The sequence below is a fragment of the Rhea pennata genome, chromosome Z (assembly GCF_028389875.1).
Source record: "Rhea pennata isolate bPtePen1 chromosome Z, bPtePen1.pri, whole genome shotgun sequence".
NCBI classification, from domain to species: Eukaryota; Metazoa; Chordata; class Aves; order Rheiformes; family Rheidae; genus Rhea; species Rhea pennata.
In genome coordinates, this window is record NC_084702.1 from 56,314,850 (window position 1) to 56,335,333 (window position 20,484).

The window sequence follows — 20,484 nt, forward strand, 5'->3', positions numbered from 1 at the left end:
TCTGATTGTCACATCAGGTGTTCTAAATATGATTGCTATTCCAACTTTTAAAACATGGAGGTAGCACGTAGAAGTAAAGAAGCCTGCTGTTCTTGGTGAGCTTTCACAGCCCTAAGGGTGCTGTGCAGATCAGGGGCTACCCTCAGCAAACAGCTGATAGCGCGTCTCCTGAGCACCTGGCAGGACCCTGCGTGCTCCCACAGACCCTCACCAGCCTCCCCACCACCCAGGCACCCTCTGCCCGCTGGCCCAGGAGCTCCGTGTAAGCTCAGAAATTGCTCCTTGCTGGAGCTAACTGTGTGGGGGCAGCAGGCTCGAGGCTGCTCCCCAAGGTGAGGGGACCTCAGAGCTGAGGGTGACCACAGCCCAGGCTGGGCAGTGCAAGCCCTGCTCATGGGGCAAGGTCCCTGAGCGGAGTGAGCAGAGGTGGCCCGAGCAACAGATTTCCATCTGAGTGAGTGCAGGGGTCCCAGCTGAGGCTGGTGTGGGCACCAAAGGCCTATTGGGGTGCCCAGGGCCCTCACAGTCTGATCATTAAAAGCTTGTCAAGAGGAGGAGAGGAAAAAACTGCCGAGTATGGAGCCGCAGTAAAGTGGTCCACTTCAGTGTCCGATTTTAAGCATCAGGCTAAGAATTAGGCTAAGTGGAAACATTGAGGATCTCAGTGAATTGAAATACTGTATAAACCCATAAGCCACACAGAGAAAAAAACAGTTGTCATGTATCTTTGTATTTTAGAATAAAATAAAAATGGTTTCATATGGCGGAATTTATTTCTGAGGTGTTTTGGTTCTCCTAACCTTGTTGTGCAGGGCTAGATGTAGGGAACAGAACACTTTCAGGTTGGCAGAGAGGCTGTCTTCAAAATAAGCTGTAGCTGAAGCTTACTGAGATTGAAAAATATTCACCAGCTCTTCTTTGTTAGTGTCACTGTTGTGTGCTTTAAATGACAGGGCGTTGTATATGCACAGTGCTGCGTCCTCCACCCGAGGGGAGAAGGCCACGCGGAGGTAGCACTCAGACCGCGTAACGCGCTTTGGCGTACGGAGAAACTGGTTTTAGCAGAGGTCTAAGCTGCAGCATCTGAGCAGCTAGACACTGTTGCTTTTTCATATAGTTTGTTTATCCATTATTTTAGTCTCTCTCTCTGTGTTCCCATCTCACCCAGGTTATCAAATCTGCAAAATAAAGGCTTATGAACTTTGAACCAGCTAGGGATGTACAATTTTAAACTGTTAAAATTTTAAATTTATGACTTAATGGGGGTCATGCAGCCACTTGGATTTGTTATTTATTTTAGGACTTAAGCTTTCTTGTAGTTGCTGAAAAACTGTAGCTGCCAGGTTAAAATTTGGAAGCCAATGAATCAGACTTAATGACAAAAAAAAAAAAAAAAAATCTACTTTAAACTTACATTTTGCCCTGGGGAGCGGTACGAGTTTATGAGTGTAGAAAATCACTTTTTTGAATGCAGCAGATCTAGCCTTCTATTTGGATAGCACACTGCATAATCTTTAATATCTAAGCTACGTCTGAAGCGGAGTGATGAGTTATTGTGAACATAGGCTTTTAACACAGAATTTACTGCTTTTCATTAACTCATACTCTGAAGATAGCTTTTAATTCTGTTTTCATCACAAGGATTTTCTGATAATGAGCTTAGTGAGAAACTTTCTAAATCTCGGTTTGAGCTTTTGGAAAAATCTTGAAGATTTTTATTTTCAGTGTTCTATATTTATCTTCAAAAACAAAGTACTGAAGGAAACCAACAGTTAGGATACTGGGAGACAGCTTAATTTACTCAAATAGAAAGATAAATAGATCCATCTTCTCCCTTGTGTTGATTTACTTGTATGAATCCTCCTTTTTCAGTTTTTTGTTTCTTGCACGTGTCAGTTCCCAGAAAGGCTGCTAGGATACTCCATTTTGCAAATAATGAGAATTAAACATTTTCGGTAGCAATGTGTTGTCTTGTTAGTTTAGGAATACAGTTGGGAGTATGTGTCACCTCTGGTAGTTTACAAATGTTTTTCTACAATGTCAGTTATATATATTATGCAGAAATTTGTTGAGTACAAAAAACGTAGACAGTACACAGACCTTAGAATTAAATTTAAAGATGACCTGATGCTGTCATATTTTGGTTTACATTATGCAATAAACTAATCACATCCAGTAGTGTTACCCTTTGTCTTTCATTGTAGCTTTTGTTTTGGAAATTGTATTGTTAGCCTGCTGCAGTTAGGTTTATTTTTGTGTTTTGTTTCTCATACAAGTATGTTTTTCTTTTTTTGTATGAATTTTAGTATATTAGACATTTGGATAGCAACTCAGCATGTTCCAGTGAAAACAGTATGTCTGCTAGAGTGGTTGCTAGAATGCAGCAAACAGTCTCTGGAAAGCCCTGAAAGGAACAGGAGGAATAATTTATAAAATACCCTGTTCTTAAGAATAATAGAAAAAAAGCTAACGTGTATGAGAAACCTGATTACTTTGTTTACAGCAAGAAGCTAGCTGTACTTGTTGCACAACTGTTGGAGAAGAACGTGTTGGAGAGGCCTAATTTTAAAATAAAATAATCTGTTCATTGAAATTCTCCTCTTTCATTTCAGATATACTCGCTCTTTTAGATTAAATAAAAGACTTATCTAATAAGATAAATATAAAAGTTTGTAATGCTCCCATGAGCATGTTAGAATAAAAAAAAAAATAATAAGAGAGTGCTGAATGAGGTGCCAAGATACTTGAAGACAGATCATCAACTTTCAGAAAGAAAATTCAAATAAAATTATATAAATCCTCTAAACGTAATTCTTATTTAAATATACAGGAAAAAGATTAGCTATTTAGAGCTCTGCTTCAAAAGTATTGAAAACACATTTTGCCAAAATACCTGTTACCTGCCTATTATCAGATAATTTCCATTATAGTGCTCAATGAATGCTCTTCTGGTCATTCTTGATTATGGTTGACTTGTTTTAATGAATCTCTGTGTCATAGACTCAGGAAGTCACGGTTACTTTTTATGTGCAAGTACACTTCTTATTATCAACTTGCTCGTTGCTGTATTCTACCTGAAGAATACATGCCTGCCATGTGCAGCTTTTACCTTCATAAGTGGACAGCCTGCTCTTTTGAGTTTGTTTCTTTGAGTCGTTTTCTCTCACAGGTAGCAAGTTTACGGATCAACACAAGGAAGAAAAAAAAATCTGCAGTTAAAAGTACAATGTGGGAAATTACCAAATATTCATTTTAGCTCCTATTTTGATACATTCTGTGTGACTTTGGGCAAGTGACCCAACTTTTCTGTGTTTCAGTTGCCACTATTTCGAAGTGGGAAAGTGAAAATAATTCAATAGCCTACCTGTGGTTAGATATTTTGTCTAAGATACTTGTCTAAAAGCAAATTCCTGTACTTTGTAGCATTTATAATCTAAAGGATTCGTGATATATTGCGTTTATACCCTAAGTCATTCTCCACAGCAAATGTGTAGAGGCTATATACCATCTAACTTTGCTTTCTGAAGCGGAGGTGAAATAGCCGGCAAGTTAATGGAAGTGAATTTTTTGTGAATTTCAAAATCTCTGGACATTACAAATTTTCTGGACTAGAGCAAAAGCATAAATATGTTGCCAGTCAAAGTCATTTGGCAGAGATGTGACAAATACCTGATCTGTATTTAATTTATATTCTTATCTGACATCTTTGCCAAATTTTTTCCAGATCAAACTTCTGTGAAACCAGGAGATTTTCCGATACTACTATCAGCAATGACTGTTCAATGCAGTTTAGCCAACCTTTTAGGCTGTATGACCTGCTGGTTTGTATATGCCATGAGTCCTCCAGAGGCCTCTGAAGTTCCCCTTAACCTTTTTCCAGTTATTCAGTCTGGATTCTGAAGGCTTCTCAATTATTCTGTGAAAAGTACATTTGTATACTCTGAAGTTCAGCATGTGTCATTTAATTTTCTTTTACAAGAAGCATTTTTTTTATAATAAGAGACTACTGAAATTTCTTAGATCTGTATTAGAATTAAAATAATTTAGGTTGGAAAGGACCTCAGGAGGTTATCTAATCTAATCCTATGCTCAAAACCAAGATAGCTCCAAACCTAGGTGAGACTGGGAATCTCACAGCTCCTCTGTGCAGCAGTTCCAGCGCTTCCCCATCCTTGTCATGAAGAATTTCTTCCATATATCTAGTTGGAATTTCCCATGCTGCAGTTTGTGGCTGTTTCCTTTTTTTTTTTTTTTTTTTTTTACCTCTGAGAAGAGCTTGACTCCATCTTCTCTGTAATCGCTCATTAGGTGATGGAAGACATCTTAAGCCTTCTCCAAGGCTGAATGAACCCAGCTCCCTTGGCCTCTCCATGTACATCACATGTCCCAGCCCTCTAAACATCTTTGTGATCCTCTCTCCAGTTTGTCATTGCCTTGCTTTTATATTGGGGTGGTCGTGGTGGGGGGAATTGGACATACTAGTCTAGATGTGGCCTCACAAGTAGGGGGGCAAAATCAGTTCCCTCAACCTGCGGGCAAGACCCTTGCTAATGCAACGCAGCGGCAGCCCATCTTTCATTCTGCACACTCCTGTTCAGCCTGTTTTTCACCTGCACCCAGATCTACTTCTGCAGACCTAATGCACTGTATTAAATGTAATCTGTGCGTGTGTTGATTTCATTAAGGGAATACATTCCCATCTGAAACTTGCATTTTTGTGTCATTAGCTTAATGAGAGAGAGAAACAATAAACCTCTATTTTAATATGGTCCTTGGAGAGTACATTGTTTGCCGTGCCTAACAGCAGCATTTCTTTCATTGCACTACTGAGATAAACTACATACCAAGTGCTTTTACCACCTACAATTCTTTTTTTTCCCTCCTCGCTAGTTAAGTCAAATTGGTGAATGCTTGGTCTCCCACAGTTCAACTGTTGCCATGCTGGAAATGTAGCAAAGTGAAACATTTAAGAAAGGAGAACTATGAAATTAGAAGGATTTTATTTTCCAACCTTTTATCGCCTGTTGCAAAATAACAGGTGTTAAAGGTTAAAAAATAAAAAAGAGTATATGCTTTGAGTGATGAATGGCCAAATGCCTGCAAGGCAGTAGGTTAAGAAAAACAAGGTGTTAAAGTATCTCTTAACATTATGCCAGGAAACTGCTGCTCTCTTATCCATGTGTGCTGGCTGTAAGAGCTGATTCCCCACGAGGAGGACGATGTAAACCAGCAGCAGAGAATGAGAGAGTTGGCAGACGTATTGGTTCAGAATTGAGAACAGTCTTGGGACTCAGTTCTGTAGGCACAGGGATGAGGCGCCCCTGCAGAAAAGGGGTAGCACAAGAGGATGATACTTTTCAGAAATCTTTTCCCAATGGGAGCTGAGACGGTGTTCCTGTATTTTCTACTGAAATGTAAGAAAAATTCCTGTTTTATTCCAGGAGGAAAGGAAAGGCACTTGATTCCAAGATGTAATACAGTTTGCCCTACAAGATGCTCCTCAACCTTTCCATGTACTCCCTGAGCTCAAGTGCTGTTCTGTGGCATCTGTCAGTCTAATATTTGTATGACTGCTGTTTCATAGTACCTGAGCCTCACAAATTCATATGGATTAATTCCTAAAGTGGCTACTTGAGTCCCTGAGGCTGATTCCATTGTATTTGCAGATTTTATTCCCTGTAGAATTTCTACAATGTATTATTTCATTTTTCTTTGAGGGTAGGATTCCTTTCCATTGTTTTTTAGAACTCTAGTCTCAGTTAACACTTTTAAAATATATTCTTCAAGATGTCTATCCCCAAGCTTTCTGCCTGTTTTCTCCATTGTGAGGGGAATTATTTCCATTTCTTCTCCCCCCCTTGAGTGGTTCATAGCAGTTCTTGACAGCTGATAGGTCTGTACTTGCAGAGGAGACTGTCGTCTCTCTGTGCAGCAGGAAACACGACCATGGCAGATGTGAGATAGAGTGCTGAGCTGACCTTTTTTTTTTTTTTTTTTTTTTTTTTTGACTAACAGTGTTGAAGCTGTGAGAACTGAGCTTGTCCAGTTGCTTCCTGCTATTCCCTCTCCATTCTCTGTTGAAATGCAGGACAATTGTTTTCCCTTTGATGCTGGCAACTTGAAATTACAAAGCATATTGACCTGCATAGCCCGATGAAGAAAGTGAATTTTAAAGAGAAGTAGGTATGAGAAGGGAGGATAGCTCTTGGCTCCAGTGGGAAATACATTTTCTTTTACTGTGACAGTCTGAAAAATGCAGGAGAAGCATGTTTAAATAAACTTGGTTAAAAGAAGAGTTTTGAAAATGGTGAAATAGCAGCATCCCTAAGATTTAGGTAGCTATTCCAGGTAGCGTTGCATGGGTTTTGCAAACTCAGTAGCTTTCACTGATGATGCTCTGTTTATGTCATCCAGTTTGACTTAAATTTTTCCTTACTGGTTTCCTGTCAACAAATTGATGCATTTTCGTAACCTCCACTCCACACAAGTCCTAGAAATGCTCATTTGAGAGGACCACAAGAAGAATGGGAAGTGAGCGCTAAGTGTGAAGTGAAACTACGCTATGGGAAGAGGATTCCGAAGGTCCTGCCTTGACTCACAGCCAGCTGCTTAATGGGAACCACATTTGCAGTTTCCTGTATCCATGGACTCCTATGTGAGGAAAAACAAGTAGCATCATCTTCTAGTAAAACCAGATTGTAATTAGATAGGAGGCAAAACCAACAAAAGCAATTAAATCTCCAGTGCTTAAGTACAATAAAACAAATCAGGAAAACAGTGATTGGAATTAGATTTTAAAATATCTATTAGTTAATGGAATTTCTTTATATATGTTCTCTGTGTTATTAGTTTACTGTGCAAAAGACATTTACGAGCAATTACCAAGTCATTTCAAAGCATGTCCTACTTCTCAGTTCAGTCAGCTTTTCCTAGAAGAGTAATGCATTTGATTAAAAAAAAACAAACAAAAAAAAACAAAACAAAAAGTGAGGATCATTTCAGTATAGAGTCTTTACAATTTCACCACCGTGATTATTTCTACATACTAGTAGATAATTTCAGTTCAATCCCCCCACACACCAGATCATATTACAAAACTGAAATTATTTACTTGTTTTATGGCATTTGATGGGATGGTAGGTGCTATAACCACAGAGTAGTTAAAATTTTTGCCCTCCATAATGAGGCTATTTCACAGGTCAAAAGTAGGAATGAAAAGATCTTAAAGCTGGGCCATAGATGAATCCTAAATCCAGATTCTGACTTTAGATGGAAATTTGGATCAGAATAGTTTAACAGGTTGGGTGTATTTAATGAGGACCAGCTGAATTAGACATTTATATCACATTTTAAAAGAATATTGATGCTGGTAAAACTATTATTAGCATTGTGGCATCCTTCTTCAAGATACTCTTTGAAAGATATTTAGAACTTAGAAGTGATGCAAGGAGGAGAAATTTAATGCAAGTATTAGCTGAAGAATGGTCCACGTCCTAGCTTTGCAGTGAAACATGTACCTATCATTTTCTGTTTTGGCTTCCTTGGTTAAAGGAGTGTTCATTTTTTCTATATTCTTCCACTGTTGTTTAACTTTTATCATAAAAGATTCAGTCTATGTTAGAATTTCCCAATTTTCCTTGAAAAGTCTCTTGTCATTTTCCTTCACATGAATGTATTCTGTCTCAATTTTATTGTGCCAGTAACATAGCTCTTTGGATTGTTACTGTTTGAAGCAGAGATTTTGCAGATCCTACTTCTGTATTTATACACCCATTCTAGCTGGGAATGTTAGCTGAATAGTTTAAGAGAAACTAGGCAGACAACACATGACACAGAGAGAGAGGAGCAGGCAGAATGGTGAATTACAGGGGAATGAGAGGAATAAAACGGGAAGTGTACCATGAAATGCCGTCTCTGCTTAGCCCATGATCTTTATGTGATACTCGACTGTGAAGTCCCTGGCTCCTCTTGTGTATGTGCTTTGCAGACTCGCCGAGGATGAATAATGGGGAGTGCAGGTCCATGGCAAGCGGTGCGCGGCAGGAACGAGGAGAGTGATGGGGACGCCTGTGTTGGTGGCAGCGCAGCCTCGCAGTGATTTACACGGCTTTGGCAATTGCATCCTAAGATAGATGAGATGAGTCGCGAACTGAGTGTCTCTCTCTCTCATGCTGACTGGAAGAGGCCTAGAAAATTTGTTCAGACTAGATGCCTGTCTTTTAATCAGCTAATGTTAGTGGAAAAAAATCCCATTCTCATCGGCTGTGGTGCCTGCTGTTATTTACCTGTTGAAATTGAGATATCTGTTCTTTATCTGGGCATACTAAGGCAAGTACTACCCCAGGGGCAATGAAAGCACAGCCCTTCCGGGACAGTTTTGTGCATGGAGAGAGAGGGAGGAAGTGGGTAGATACTCCAATAAATTCAAGGATGGGTGGTACTTCTGCATGCAGCGCAGGTCTGCAATGACTTGTGGGTTTGCGTTCTTTGTATTGAACTGTATCATGTAAAAATTGTTGGAGAACTTAAGTAAAATTTGAAGACTTTTGTCTATGACATAGCAATGCATAATATTTTTCTATTTTTTTCTTAGCTAATTTTTATAGCTGAGAAGAGATGCAAGAGAACAGTATCTTCTGATGCTTATTTTTTCACCTAGAAATAAAATAATTTTTGACATCAGAATAGAGTAGTATAATTGCAAGTGATTATGATCTGACTAACAGAAGGTTATGTCTTCAGATGAAGACTAACTTCCATCAATGGATAAACTCAAAAGAAACAGAAAGCTTGTACTCATGCAAATGTCGTTAATAATAAAAAATGAAGGCAGAAAAAACAGAGCTCAAACCAAAATCAAAATATTGACTAAAATACACATTTAAAGATGCATCAAATTAAAAAAATAGTTTAAAAAATACTTTCTTTTTCTTTGAAAAGGAATTACAAATTCAAAAGAATATGATTTAAAGAGCGTATATTGAGTACTTTCTTACAGTACCGTCATCAAGTTAAATTTTACTTTCTAACAAAGCAACAACAATATCAAATAAGGAAAGGGTTAACTCTCATGATAGGAGTAACAGCCAGTAAAGATAGAAAAAAAAACAGTTTAAATGTAAAGCCTTCATCCCTCTCCCCTCCCCTGCCTCAAAAAAAAAAAAAAAAAAAAAGTATACCCCCTCCCTTTTCCTCCAATACCAATTTCAACTATTTTGAAAATTGCATTAACTTTGGATCTGGTCTTGTCTCACCAGAATAACATTTTTTTTAGAGTGAAGTCACCCTTTTCAGTCATTTCATTCTAGTTAATACATGTTTGGAAACACTGTGCAGCTGACTATAAATCAGAAAAGCTTCTCTCATGAACGTGTATCTGGATGGAATACATCACTGCTTAATCACTGGAAAATAGCTGCAGCTCTGTGCTTTCAGTTCTAGCTTTTCCTGCTCTAGCAGAATTAAGATCAATGTGGCAAGAACATTTTGATCTTAATTCCAAGTCATCTGTTATACCTTTGAGTCTATATTGAATTTGTTGCCATTGTGTGAGTGTGGATGAAGACAGGCAGTGAGAGTGTGTACAAGCAAAAAAATCTGTACAGTTTTTTACAGGCTTTGCACTGCTCAAACTAGTTTAAAGATCTTGTAGAAAGAATTAAGGTTCCTCTAGACTGCGAATACTAGATGCCTAAGTCCTTGCTAAAGCTGTAGCTCAGTCTGAGCATGACTCTCAATTCTGTTCTGAAAAATGTATGATCTGAACATATGCACATGCTTAATATATTTTGTTAGTAGCTTCTGGTCTTCAGTGAGTCTTCTCACAACTTATGTTAAGCAAAGCAAAGGTGTAAGGCTTGGTAGGAATGAGTATCTATATTGGACCTCACTGATTTAGTTTGCAGTGTCCAGCCTTTACTTTAGGTGTGGCACAAAATGTGAGAGAACCAAGTAGTAACTAGAAGGAAGTTTGTAAACATAGTAGAATGGAAAAGGAAAAGCTTTACAGCAGCCAAATAATTTGTTTTCCTGTGCATGTATCTTTGTGAATGTTTTGAAATATTTATTTGCATGTACTACTTGAAATAGTGTTTTTATTAGAGATTAAATCCCTGTTTTCCTGGGAAAATGCTAAATTTTGATTTTTTTTAATCAAAGGAATAGAATAGGGATGTAGGATTAGTTTAGTGAAAGTAGCAGGCTTGTTGAGTAAGGCAGTTGGTACAAACAGGAATCAATAGCTACATTCTCATTTGTACTTCAGCTATTTTATGCGACTTGGGTAGTTATTAATCCTCACTCCTTCAGACTTCCAGTTGCTTACTAGTAGTCAATCAGCCCAACATAATTAAAAGGGTAGAGAGCTGCTGTGCATGGACTGTAAATAATTCCTCTTTGCACTTACCACCCTTAAGGCAGGGATTTCGGTTCATAAAGTACAGTTACTTAAAGGAATAGCATTCAAACCAGGTATGCCGCTTGGAAACTTGGGCACGATGAAGAGAAATTTCTGGTCTTGTGCTCAGTACATCTTGGATCTCACTGCCTAGACAGAAACTTGACTTAGCGGGAGTCTGTGCAGGATTTTTGCTGGCGGTTATCCTATTAATGAGTTTGGAGAGGTATAATTCATTGTTGACAGAGCTGATCTGACAGAACCTGATCTGACAATATAAGCTCAGTTACTTTTGCAAATTTGTGTTTTTAGAGAGTAGTCTGCTGAATTCAAGAGGTAGATCTACTGTAAAAACAGAAGGAGCTGCTTTGCCAGTGCGCCAGCATTGCCCTTTGGAGCACTTTCATCTGATAGTCCTTAATGCCTACTGTCTTGCTTGCACAGATATAGCTTGTGGTAAAGCTAAGTTTGACAGTATCATTGCAACTGAAAATGCTTAAAAGAATGTTGTAATTACCAAAAAAGCAATAATCTAAGAGTCAGAGTAATTCAGAGTTTACCTTAAATGTACTGTGCACACATACACCCTAAAATTGTCTAAAATGATCAAAATAATTTAGGAACACTTTGTAAGCATTAACCCTCATAAGAGCACCCGTTAGGAGTTTGTGAAGTTCTTGAAAGTCCTTATGGAAGGCTACAGCAGACTCGGTGAATGTTTTTATGTATGAAGTGTTCAATAATAGCTAGGAGAGACTACAGTCCACATGTATGTAACAGGAAGGATCGGATGCCTGATTCAGTATGCAGATGATAACTCCCGAGGAGCACCTTCAAAACTGAAAGTCTGTAATGGGTAAATCTTGTATGCTAAGGCAATTTCTCTAAGATGACCTATATAGGAGGATTGTGTGTGCCTAAAATCAGGCTACAGTTTTGAGTCATAAATATTACATCCTATTTTTTTTAAAGGCTGCATTTCTTTTCCAGTAAATGCTTCAGTTTACATTGAACAGTTGAGTAGTGCCATCACGTCTGATTTCTTTGAGAAACATACAGAGTGTATGAAGTTAATCTAGAGGAAGGGACTAAAAAGAAGCATTATGGTGGATTTCTATAGTCATTATAAGGAAAGCTGGGAAAGTGTCTTTTAGCTTCTTAAGGCATATTCCCTGCACGTTTGTGGGATTTTTAGGGTTGATTTTCTTTTATCAGAAATACAGCATGTCCTTAGTTTATCTGAAGCAGTCTGTATTTCTTTCTATCCTTCCAAATGGTATCAATCTGAAAATCGCTGTCTGGAATATACTTCTGGGAATAGTGTTTACATCCGAACGAATAAAAGGCAGATTTTTTGAAGCGGGAGCCAGTTCTTCTGCCCTGGAGTGTGGGGAATCGTTCTGCATTGCTTTAGCAAGGGGAACAGAATTTTCTTCAGAAATTCCCAGCAATTTATTCTTCTTCCGGTGTTACATCTCACTGCTGCCTCAGTTGTGCTACTGCAGCTTTTTCTGAGGTTGTGCTGGAAAATGGATCATTAAAACGACCATTGTTAAAAACAACCTTTTCCTCAAATGGGAAGTAGACTGTGTTTTCTTGGAAGCACTGATAGTGGCACTTTTGCATGATTTCTTAGAGAAGTGAGGTTTCTGCAAACCTGTAGCGTGGATGCAGTGCCCAGATTAATCCCTCTTAACTTTAGACGCGTTACTAATGGCGCAGTTTTGTCCCCAGTGTCAGCCGTTCGAAACGTGCAGCGCCGGCAGAGGAGGATCCTGCTGTTCTTCCTTGCCTTTGCTTGCACTTTGCTGCCATTTCTTTCTGCTCCCCCAGCCACTGTGCAGGCCTGTGATGGGCCGAATTGCCTTGCTGCGACACCTGAAAACTAACCAGGGAAAAAGGAAATAGTTAATTTTCAGTCAAACACACAAGCAGCTCTGACTCACTAGGCAGCCACAGGATCACAAATGCTGGCACGAAGGAAGAGGTGGCAAAGCGCGGCGGGGCGGTGGGGTGAAACGGCTCGGTGCTTGCGCCCAGCCAGACTGCCCGGAGCTCATGCTGGATTTACGCTCCGAGACGTATTAGCTAAGCAGCTCTTGTTGCTCCAGGCTGCCTCTGCTGTCACTGTGGAGAAGGCAGGGATGCTCCTGTGGGTGATTTAGATATTAGAAATCTCCAAAGGGTGAAAGTGCCACCACTTCAGCCCACCTGTCTCCCTGCGCTGATTATAGACGGCAACTACACAACATATATTGCTAAGACTTAGTGTGATAAATCCAAACTGTCAATCTACTCTTAATAACTTGTGAACACATTGGGCAAGTTCAGTCAAGTTTGAAAGACTGTTAGGGATCTTGGGAATATTCCCTCCCTGCAGGGTTTTGTAGAAGGGAGGCTGAGCAGAAGACAGACGCTTTAATGCTAACTCGCTGACGCAAAAGCTGTCGTGTTTATAACCTTTTATTATGTAACAGAGAATTCAAATGCGAGAAGGACACTGGAGAAAGTATGATGTATGGCTCATGGAATTACCTGTTTTCTTTCGGAATAAAAACTGGTATCCTTTGAAAAAACAGAGTGTAATAGATTTAATTCTGAAATTATGTAGAGGAATTAGATTTTTCTTTAGAGTATTTTCTTAGTAGCCTGGGATGTTTGCGTCTCTGAAGAAAAAGCATGTTTGTATAAGCCCTGAACTGTGGTGTGCAGTGCTTAAGTAAGGTTGGTGTGGTACTCTATCAGTGTGAAGAATCAAAGGAGAAGGAACAAAATGTAAACTTTTTTTTCTCTCATATTTTGCAGGTGCTGTGTTAGAACTTCGTATTTCTTGGGCCTTTAGTATCGATGTCCAACGCGAAGTAGGTGCTCCAAACAGCATTTGGCAGGTCTGTCTGCAGTAGGACAGCAATCTTTGTCTGATACAAGATGGAAGAAACATACAAAGACAGGACTTCACTAGTGAAAGGGGCAAAAGATATTGCCAAAGAGGTGAAGAGACAAGCTGTCAAAAAAGTGAATAAAGTTGTTGACAAAGCTCAGGATGGCTACACCCAGCGGTCCTACAACCGATTCCAGGATGAGGAAGATGATGATGATTACTATGTCCAAGGGGGAAATTATGATGTGGAAGCTAATGATGATGAAGGATCAAGTGAAGCAACTGAAGGACATGATGAAGATGATGAAATTTATGAGGGGGAATATCAGGGAATCCCCAATATGGGACAGGGCAAGGATGGCATGGTGGCCTTAGGGCAGCCTATGCGTGATGAATATAAGGATCGTCATGAACTGGAAACAGAGAGGAAAGCTGATGAAGAAGAGCTAGCACAGCAGTATGAACTGATAATTCAAGAATGTGGCCATGGTCGTTTCCAGTGGGCCCTCTTCTTTGTGTTGGGCATGGCCCTAATGGCTGATGGAGTTGAAGTTTTTGTGGTTGGATTTGTGTTGCCCAGCGCTGAGACAGATATGTGTATACCGAATTCTGGATCAGGATGGCTTGGTGAGTGAAATCTCTGTTCGGTCTTTGTGGTATTAAAAGTGTTACTTACAGTATGTCTAAATAATAACTGGTGAACACTAACATTTATTTAAAACTTTTTATGTTAAATATAAATAAGCAAGCCACTAAATACATTAAGAGCTAATATGGATTTAATGAAGATAGTGACTGTGTTTATGTTTTTGATCATTTTCAATCAAAAGTATAAATAATTCAGTGAAATGGAAGACTGCACAGCAAAATTAAAGCGCAGAGGGATATATTTTTTTCTTAGTTATAAGAGGAGACATCCAGATGACCTATATTTTAAAAAAAGCAGTGTGACTATTTAAGCTCTTCTGGATTTTTATAGGTGTAATAGAGAATAGATCATATAACTAACCAGCAACAGTTCTCATGCTTGGAGCTTTCCCAAGGGAGAGGTGGAATACAATCTGAGGAAAGCAGGAAGTCCAGGGAAAATTCTGCCTCGCTTTTCTTTCTTCTGTCTCTTTGACTCCTTCTCTCCCAATGGCTGCTTTCTTCTCCAGCCACCCGGAAAGCTCAATGTTTACTTTAAGCCAGTGGGGTCAGAGCCAGTGGGACAAATGGCCGGAGACCCACCTGGGGCAGGCCTTTTGTGTCCCATCAGCTGCTGGGGAAGGGCCGTTTCTCCTCCCGCAGTGCGGCAGGGAGGCAGGCTGAGCCGGCGTTGTGTGACAGGCCTGTGCTTTGCTTCCTGGGCATGCCCACAATAATCAGATAAAGCAAGGATTTCACATGGCTGGGTTGCAGAAAAAGAGAGAATAAGTGATTACCCTTGGAAAAGGGGAGGTGGGAGTATAGGGGCTTGAAGCCTGATGGAGAATGGAACATATATATGCATGTAAGTGGCCCGGGCCTGAAAGGGTCCAGGCTATTATAGAAAAGAAGGAAGGCTTCATCTAAAATATGTAAGAACTTTTTTCGTACAACAGATATGCTGTTTGTTTCTTGTATCTTTACAGCACATGATTCTCAGCTGTAACAGTCTCATTTTAACTTTATTTCATTTCTCTCATGTCCTGATCTTTATCCCTTTGCTCCTGAAGTACCCTAAAATATTAAATGCATAAAAACTAGATTCAGAATTTTAAATAACACAAATTGTGACAGAAAGTCTTTTGGTAGAACATTAAGCTCCCATCAGGTAGGATTCCTGACACTGATACTAGCAGTTTGACTCTGTAGGTTTTAATAAAGTGGACAAGGGTCATCCTCATTTGTATCTCCAAATCTCTCTTCACGTCAGCAAGTCAAGAGCAGAAATGGGAGCAGAGTTCTCGCCTGCCTGGGCTCTTTGAGATGTTCCTCGCCGTTAGATGAGCTTTTGCTGAAAACAAACTACTTCAGCTTTTTATATGGTACAGCAATTAAACTTCTAAAAAATTAAGTCATCCAACTTTTTATGCTTAAAGAGGCTACATGCAAATAATGTTTGGTACTCTTGATTACAACAAATTTGTAAATGTCATTTTTGCCATACTTAGACCTGTGAGTTCTCATAGCTACTTTTTACAGAAAGAAGGTGCATAAACATGTCTGGTTTTGGCTATTTTGGAGCTATATGTAAGTAATTCAAAGAGAAGAGAGCTAGAGGAGAGAAACTAAAACGTGCAGAAACATGGTATCTCTAAATGTTGCTGAGTCAGTGCAGATACTAATACAGAACACAGCTAATGAAAACAGTGGTGTACGATTTACTTTTAATGTGATTCTGTTACCTGATATTTGGCAACTGAGGACTGAACATATTTGAACAATTTAATCAGTATTACAAGTCCTCTTTACTGCTAGAAGAAAAATGATATCTCTCCACCCCCCCCTTTTAATTACAGATAACCTCTTTTGTTTATTCACTCACTCTCTCAAAAAATGGAATTGTCCAGGTTCATTTTATTACCCAGGAGAGGGTAGCCATTCTCTCTGCAGTCTCTTCATGTTGCTTACACATCCAATAGCTAATTGACGTGCCTGCAGAGTCCCCTCCACTTGCGTTACATTTTATGCTGGGAAATGTTTCTTCAAGTATTTGAGATGTTCTAAAACTAGTGTTGTTGACATCTCTGATTATCATGTTGCAGATGTGGAGAACATGGCCTTGACATGTTTTCTTTGTTACATCTGCTAGATAGAATTGAAATTTAAGGGGAAATACATTATGTTTTCTAAAAATACTACATTTACAGTGAACATAATGCTGTAAGCATTATGGAAGTGTTCTGCCATTGTGAGTACGGAGTGCAGGAGCAAGTGGATGTGAAGATGGAGCCATATACTAAGATGTGGCTCACGTATAGAAGAAGCTTGAGAGTTCCCCAATCATTAGACTTCTTAAGACACTCTCTTGAGATGCTTTGGAATGACTCTGTCCATAGTTAATGGAAATTCAGCACAGAAGCTGGTAAATTCCAAATATTGTGTATAGGCAAATGATATTTGCAGACAAAATTAAGGAAACATGTCTGAAAGCCTAAATATGTGAGCAATGTGTTCTTACGCCTAAAATATGGAAGTTGTAATGAATATTCCTGTATCTTTCTTTTGTAATAATATAGCACTAACCTCTGTGTTGTGGTATTAACAAATAAATGATTCTACATTAAAAGATTAACGTAGGAAAAAGGGGGAAACATTGAGCTAAGCAGTCTTATCTTTCCCAATATGTATCAAAGGCAATACAACAAGTAGTGGTTTTATCAATAGTTCCACAAAACTGATGGTATTACATACTCATTAGTAATAGAAATGTATTATTAGATTGCAATCCTTCAATACAATGATGAATATAAGACTTATGTCCAATATAAATATACCATCTTTGCAGCCAGAATAACTAATTCATCAGGGCAGTGAATGTTTAGTAGAAGCATTTTAGTATGATCATAACTAGGTCTTCACAGCCATGCATTTCAATTACTTTGCTGTTGTGATTTCCCATCATAATTGCATCCTAACTGGGATCTTTAAGACAGGCATAATTTTTTAATAAATAGTGAAGTAGCCTTGATTATACTCTGAAAAGATTTTATAGACACATCACTAAGAACAAGGAAAAGGCTTACTTTCCCTACTCTAAAACCTGCAACTTCTGCCCGTACATGGATCCATATCAACCTCTTGGTACTGGCTCTAGTGAGACAGGAGTGTACAGGTAGCTCAGAACAGGCCTGATTTAAGTTAATCCTCTAGGGATTTTGGAGCTTCCTCTGGACAATGAAACCCATGTTAGACTTCCAGTACAAACTAGGTTTTGTCTTTTCTAGATTTATTCAGATGGTTACTGTTATTTCTCTGTACACGGATGCAAGGTGCTGTAACTGACAAATTACAAATTCCTAACCAGTCTCCTTTTCTGAAGACCACATGATGTGATTTCACTGCGAAGGGGATCTAAGAAATAGAGCAAGTCTTTATGGTAGGCAAACTGCAAGAATTTTCTCTTGTGGCAAAGCTTCTCAAGAGAGAGATGGAAAAAATGTTTCTTACCAGTGCTAATAACGAGATCTGTCTCTTTGTGATGGTTCTGCATGGCTCTGTAGGACTGCCTTTTCATAGTTATCGACAGCAGATCATTACCACAGACAAGTGAAATTTTCCTTTGCTTGACAGCTACTAAACTGCATTCCACTCGGACTGAAAAAACATGGAAAATGTCTTGGCAGCAAGTTGTGGAAATAAAACAAACAGTCCTTGCATGCTGTAGAAAGTTACTATGCATCTCGGAAGGTTCGGAGGTTCAAATGGCACTGTAAGCCTCCGCACGAAACCGATGTCCCCAAGCTCCTCTTTGCTGTGCTGCCTAGTTGTTGTTTGCACTGTGATGTGAGGTTAGTGCTGTTCACTAACAAATCCTGATGCTATTTAAAGATTAAATTCACTTGAGCTGATGCTATAATAGAGTTTTCTGAATTCTTTCTGAGCATTAACCTTTGTGTATGTGGGTCTGATCACAATAGGAACATCTATTTAAGAATACGCTGGAATTTGTATAGAGTATGAAGTAAGTAGAGCTAAGTCACATCAACTCTCTTCTCTATGTGAATGTTTCATTATTTATATTTCTTCTTATGCTTCTCTGGGCTGTACCTATTCTATTTCAGTACCTACAGCAGAAAACACTAGCCTGCTTTACTAGGTGTTGAAAAGATGTGTCCCGCCTTTTGTAACTTTTTTTTTTACCTGATGCTGACAACTTATGTGATAGAAGATTAATTTGCAGATCCCATGTAATTCTTGCTGCTATCTGTTGAGATGAGATGTAATCTTATGAAACATTTTTTTCTGTAGGTTGTGAATCCTTTGTAGCACCTGTTGTAACAAGAAATCTAAGGTAAAATGGAATAGCTGTTTCTAGAAGAGCTTTAATTTCATTTGGATGATCTATAAATACTCTTAGAGACCTGATGTGGCATTCTATAAAAAGTGTTGCTCTTTTTTTTCAAATTTAAATTCAGTAGTGTCTTTTAGTTCTGTATATATAAAACATTCAATGTATGAATTGTTTTTTTGTGAAGTGCTACATTTTGCACTCATTTTAGACAGGGATACTTTTATTCTTCTCATAACTTATTGCTAACAACTGGTAAACATGCATTTATCTTTTCTGTTCCTTAAAAAACTTACCATTGATCCCACTTGTATCGCTACATCATCTCTATTCTCTCTTTCATCTTCTAACCCACTGAATGTGCAGCTGACAGTCATTTTCAGGAGTTCCTCCCCTTCACACTTGACCTAAGCTTTCTTCAGTTTGGCTTTGGCTTCTTGTGCTTCACAGCAATTGCTTGAGTACCTAGCCAAAGCTTAGAGCCAACAGTCCATCTTCATCATTCTTAACTGGCAGCTACCAATTCCACACACTTATTGAAATCTTATTCTCTATTAGCTTCTGTGACTCCCTAATCTCTTGATACTCTTCTTTCTTTTTTAATGGTTTCTACAGTTGATATTTTCAGAAGGCTCTTCTAATCCTTCCTTCAGCTTCTGTGATAGGCAGGGGTGCCAGCAGCTTTGTTTGTGGTCTGCCTTAGTTTTCTCTCTGTGCAATCTCACCAATAAAAGCAAAACCAGTTTCATCTCTGTGCTGCAAAAAGCCACACATCATCTGTCTTCTTTGGGCAAAATCTCGTTCTGTCTTCCTGAGCTTTCCTTGTGGACAATGAATGTGTTAAAGTATGAAACAGCTAAAACAGAAATCTTCCTTGCTTTTCAGTTTTTCAAAGGCTGTCATACTTCTTGATCACTGGGACTACTGCTATCCTGCCTGACACTCTGGGTCTGAGTAACCCTATTTCTATGACTCCACATGCAGACTGTCCCTAAATTTTACAATTATTTTTTTTCTGCAAACTTAAATTATGGCCTTTCCTTCCCACCACAAAAATAAGACACTTTCCCCTTTTCGCAGCATCTTGGCATCTGAAATAATGAAGCATCCTTTCCCCCAAGCTAGACAAAGTTATCCTGTCCCAGTTGTGTCTGTTCAGGATGCCATGCTGCTCCTTCTGACTGTCTCTTCACTGGCCCCACCATGCCATCTGTAAGGGCTTACTTTCACTGGTAAAGCCTCTGACAGCCACAGAGCTGTTACGGTTGTTATCGGTGGATAGAGGCTCCTGCTTCTGTCTGGCCCGTGATGCCAGCCACCTTTGCCCCACTGGCATTTTTCAAACAGGTAACTTCATTTTTTTTTTTCACTTTAGCTAGGACTGGAAAAATAAATCCATATAAATGTCACAGGATTAAGTGATTATCTTCTGTAAACCTTCCTTTTTATTCATGCCAACAAAACCTGACAACCGGTAAGCCACTCATATGCTATGACTATCATCTTTTCCAGAGACCACTGCTTCTTCATTGCTTCATTGCATTCTCCCCTGGTCTATTTTGTGCCCATATATTACCTCTTGTCAAAAATTTAGACTGAACGATCTTTTAGCTAGCTATAAACAATCTTTTTGTTCTGTGTTAACCGGACATAATTAGGGCTCATAGTATAGGAACACAAACAGAAAAAATCTCCACATGTAAAATATATGCTTAGTTGAGTAGCCATAGAAGGAGAATTTTTTCTATCACCTGCTTAGGTGACGAGCAGCTCTGCAGAAAAGGATCTAAGGGTCCTCCTAGACAGCAAGTTGAACACGAGTCAGCAGTGCAGCCTTCAGCAATGAAAGCCAGCTGCATTCTGGGCTGCATCAGCAAGAGTGTAGCTACTAGGGTGAAGGATTATTTCCCTTTACTGCAGGCTTGTGAGGCCACATCTGGAATACTTCATATACATGTGGGACCACCTGGTACAAGAAGGAGATTAACAAATTCGAGCAAGTTCAGCAAAGGACCACTGAGGCGGTTAGAGGGCTGGAATATATGACAAATAAGAAGAAGCTAAAGGAACCAGGATCGACAGTAGTATTTGGCTACTTAATTTTGCAGGAGGAAGACTGCAGAGAAAAAGTCAAATTTTTCTGAAAGGAGCATAAGACATCACAGGTTGCAACCAGGGAAATTCTGTGGTGAATTCTGCCTGAACGAGGCCCTGAGTAAAGTGGTCTTACTT

General features: G+C 39.1%; 1 protein-coding gene across 2 annotated transcripts in view; it reads left to right on the forward strand.

Moving 5' to 3' along the window:
* The first annotated feature begins 13,324 nt into the window (after positions 1-13,324).
* Positions 13,325-20,484, forward strand: part of SV2C (synaptic vesicle glycoprotein 2C) — a 77,963-nt gene continuing 70,803 nt past the window's right edge. For both annotated transcript variants that reach the window (XM_062599819.1, XM_062599820.1), the window contains exon 1: positions 13,325-13,904. In XM_062599819.1, the coding sequence (XP_062455803.1) occupies positions 13,325-13,904 (580 nt within the window). The remainder of the gene's footprint in view (positions 13,905-20,484) is intronic.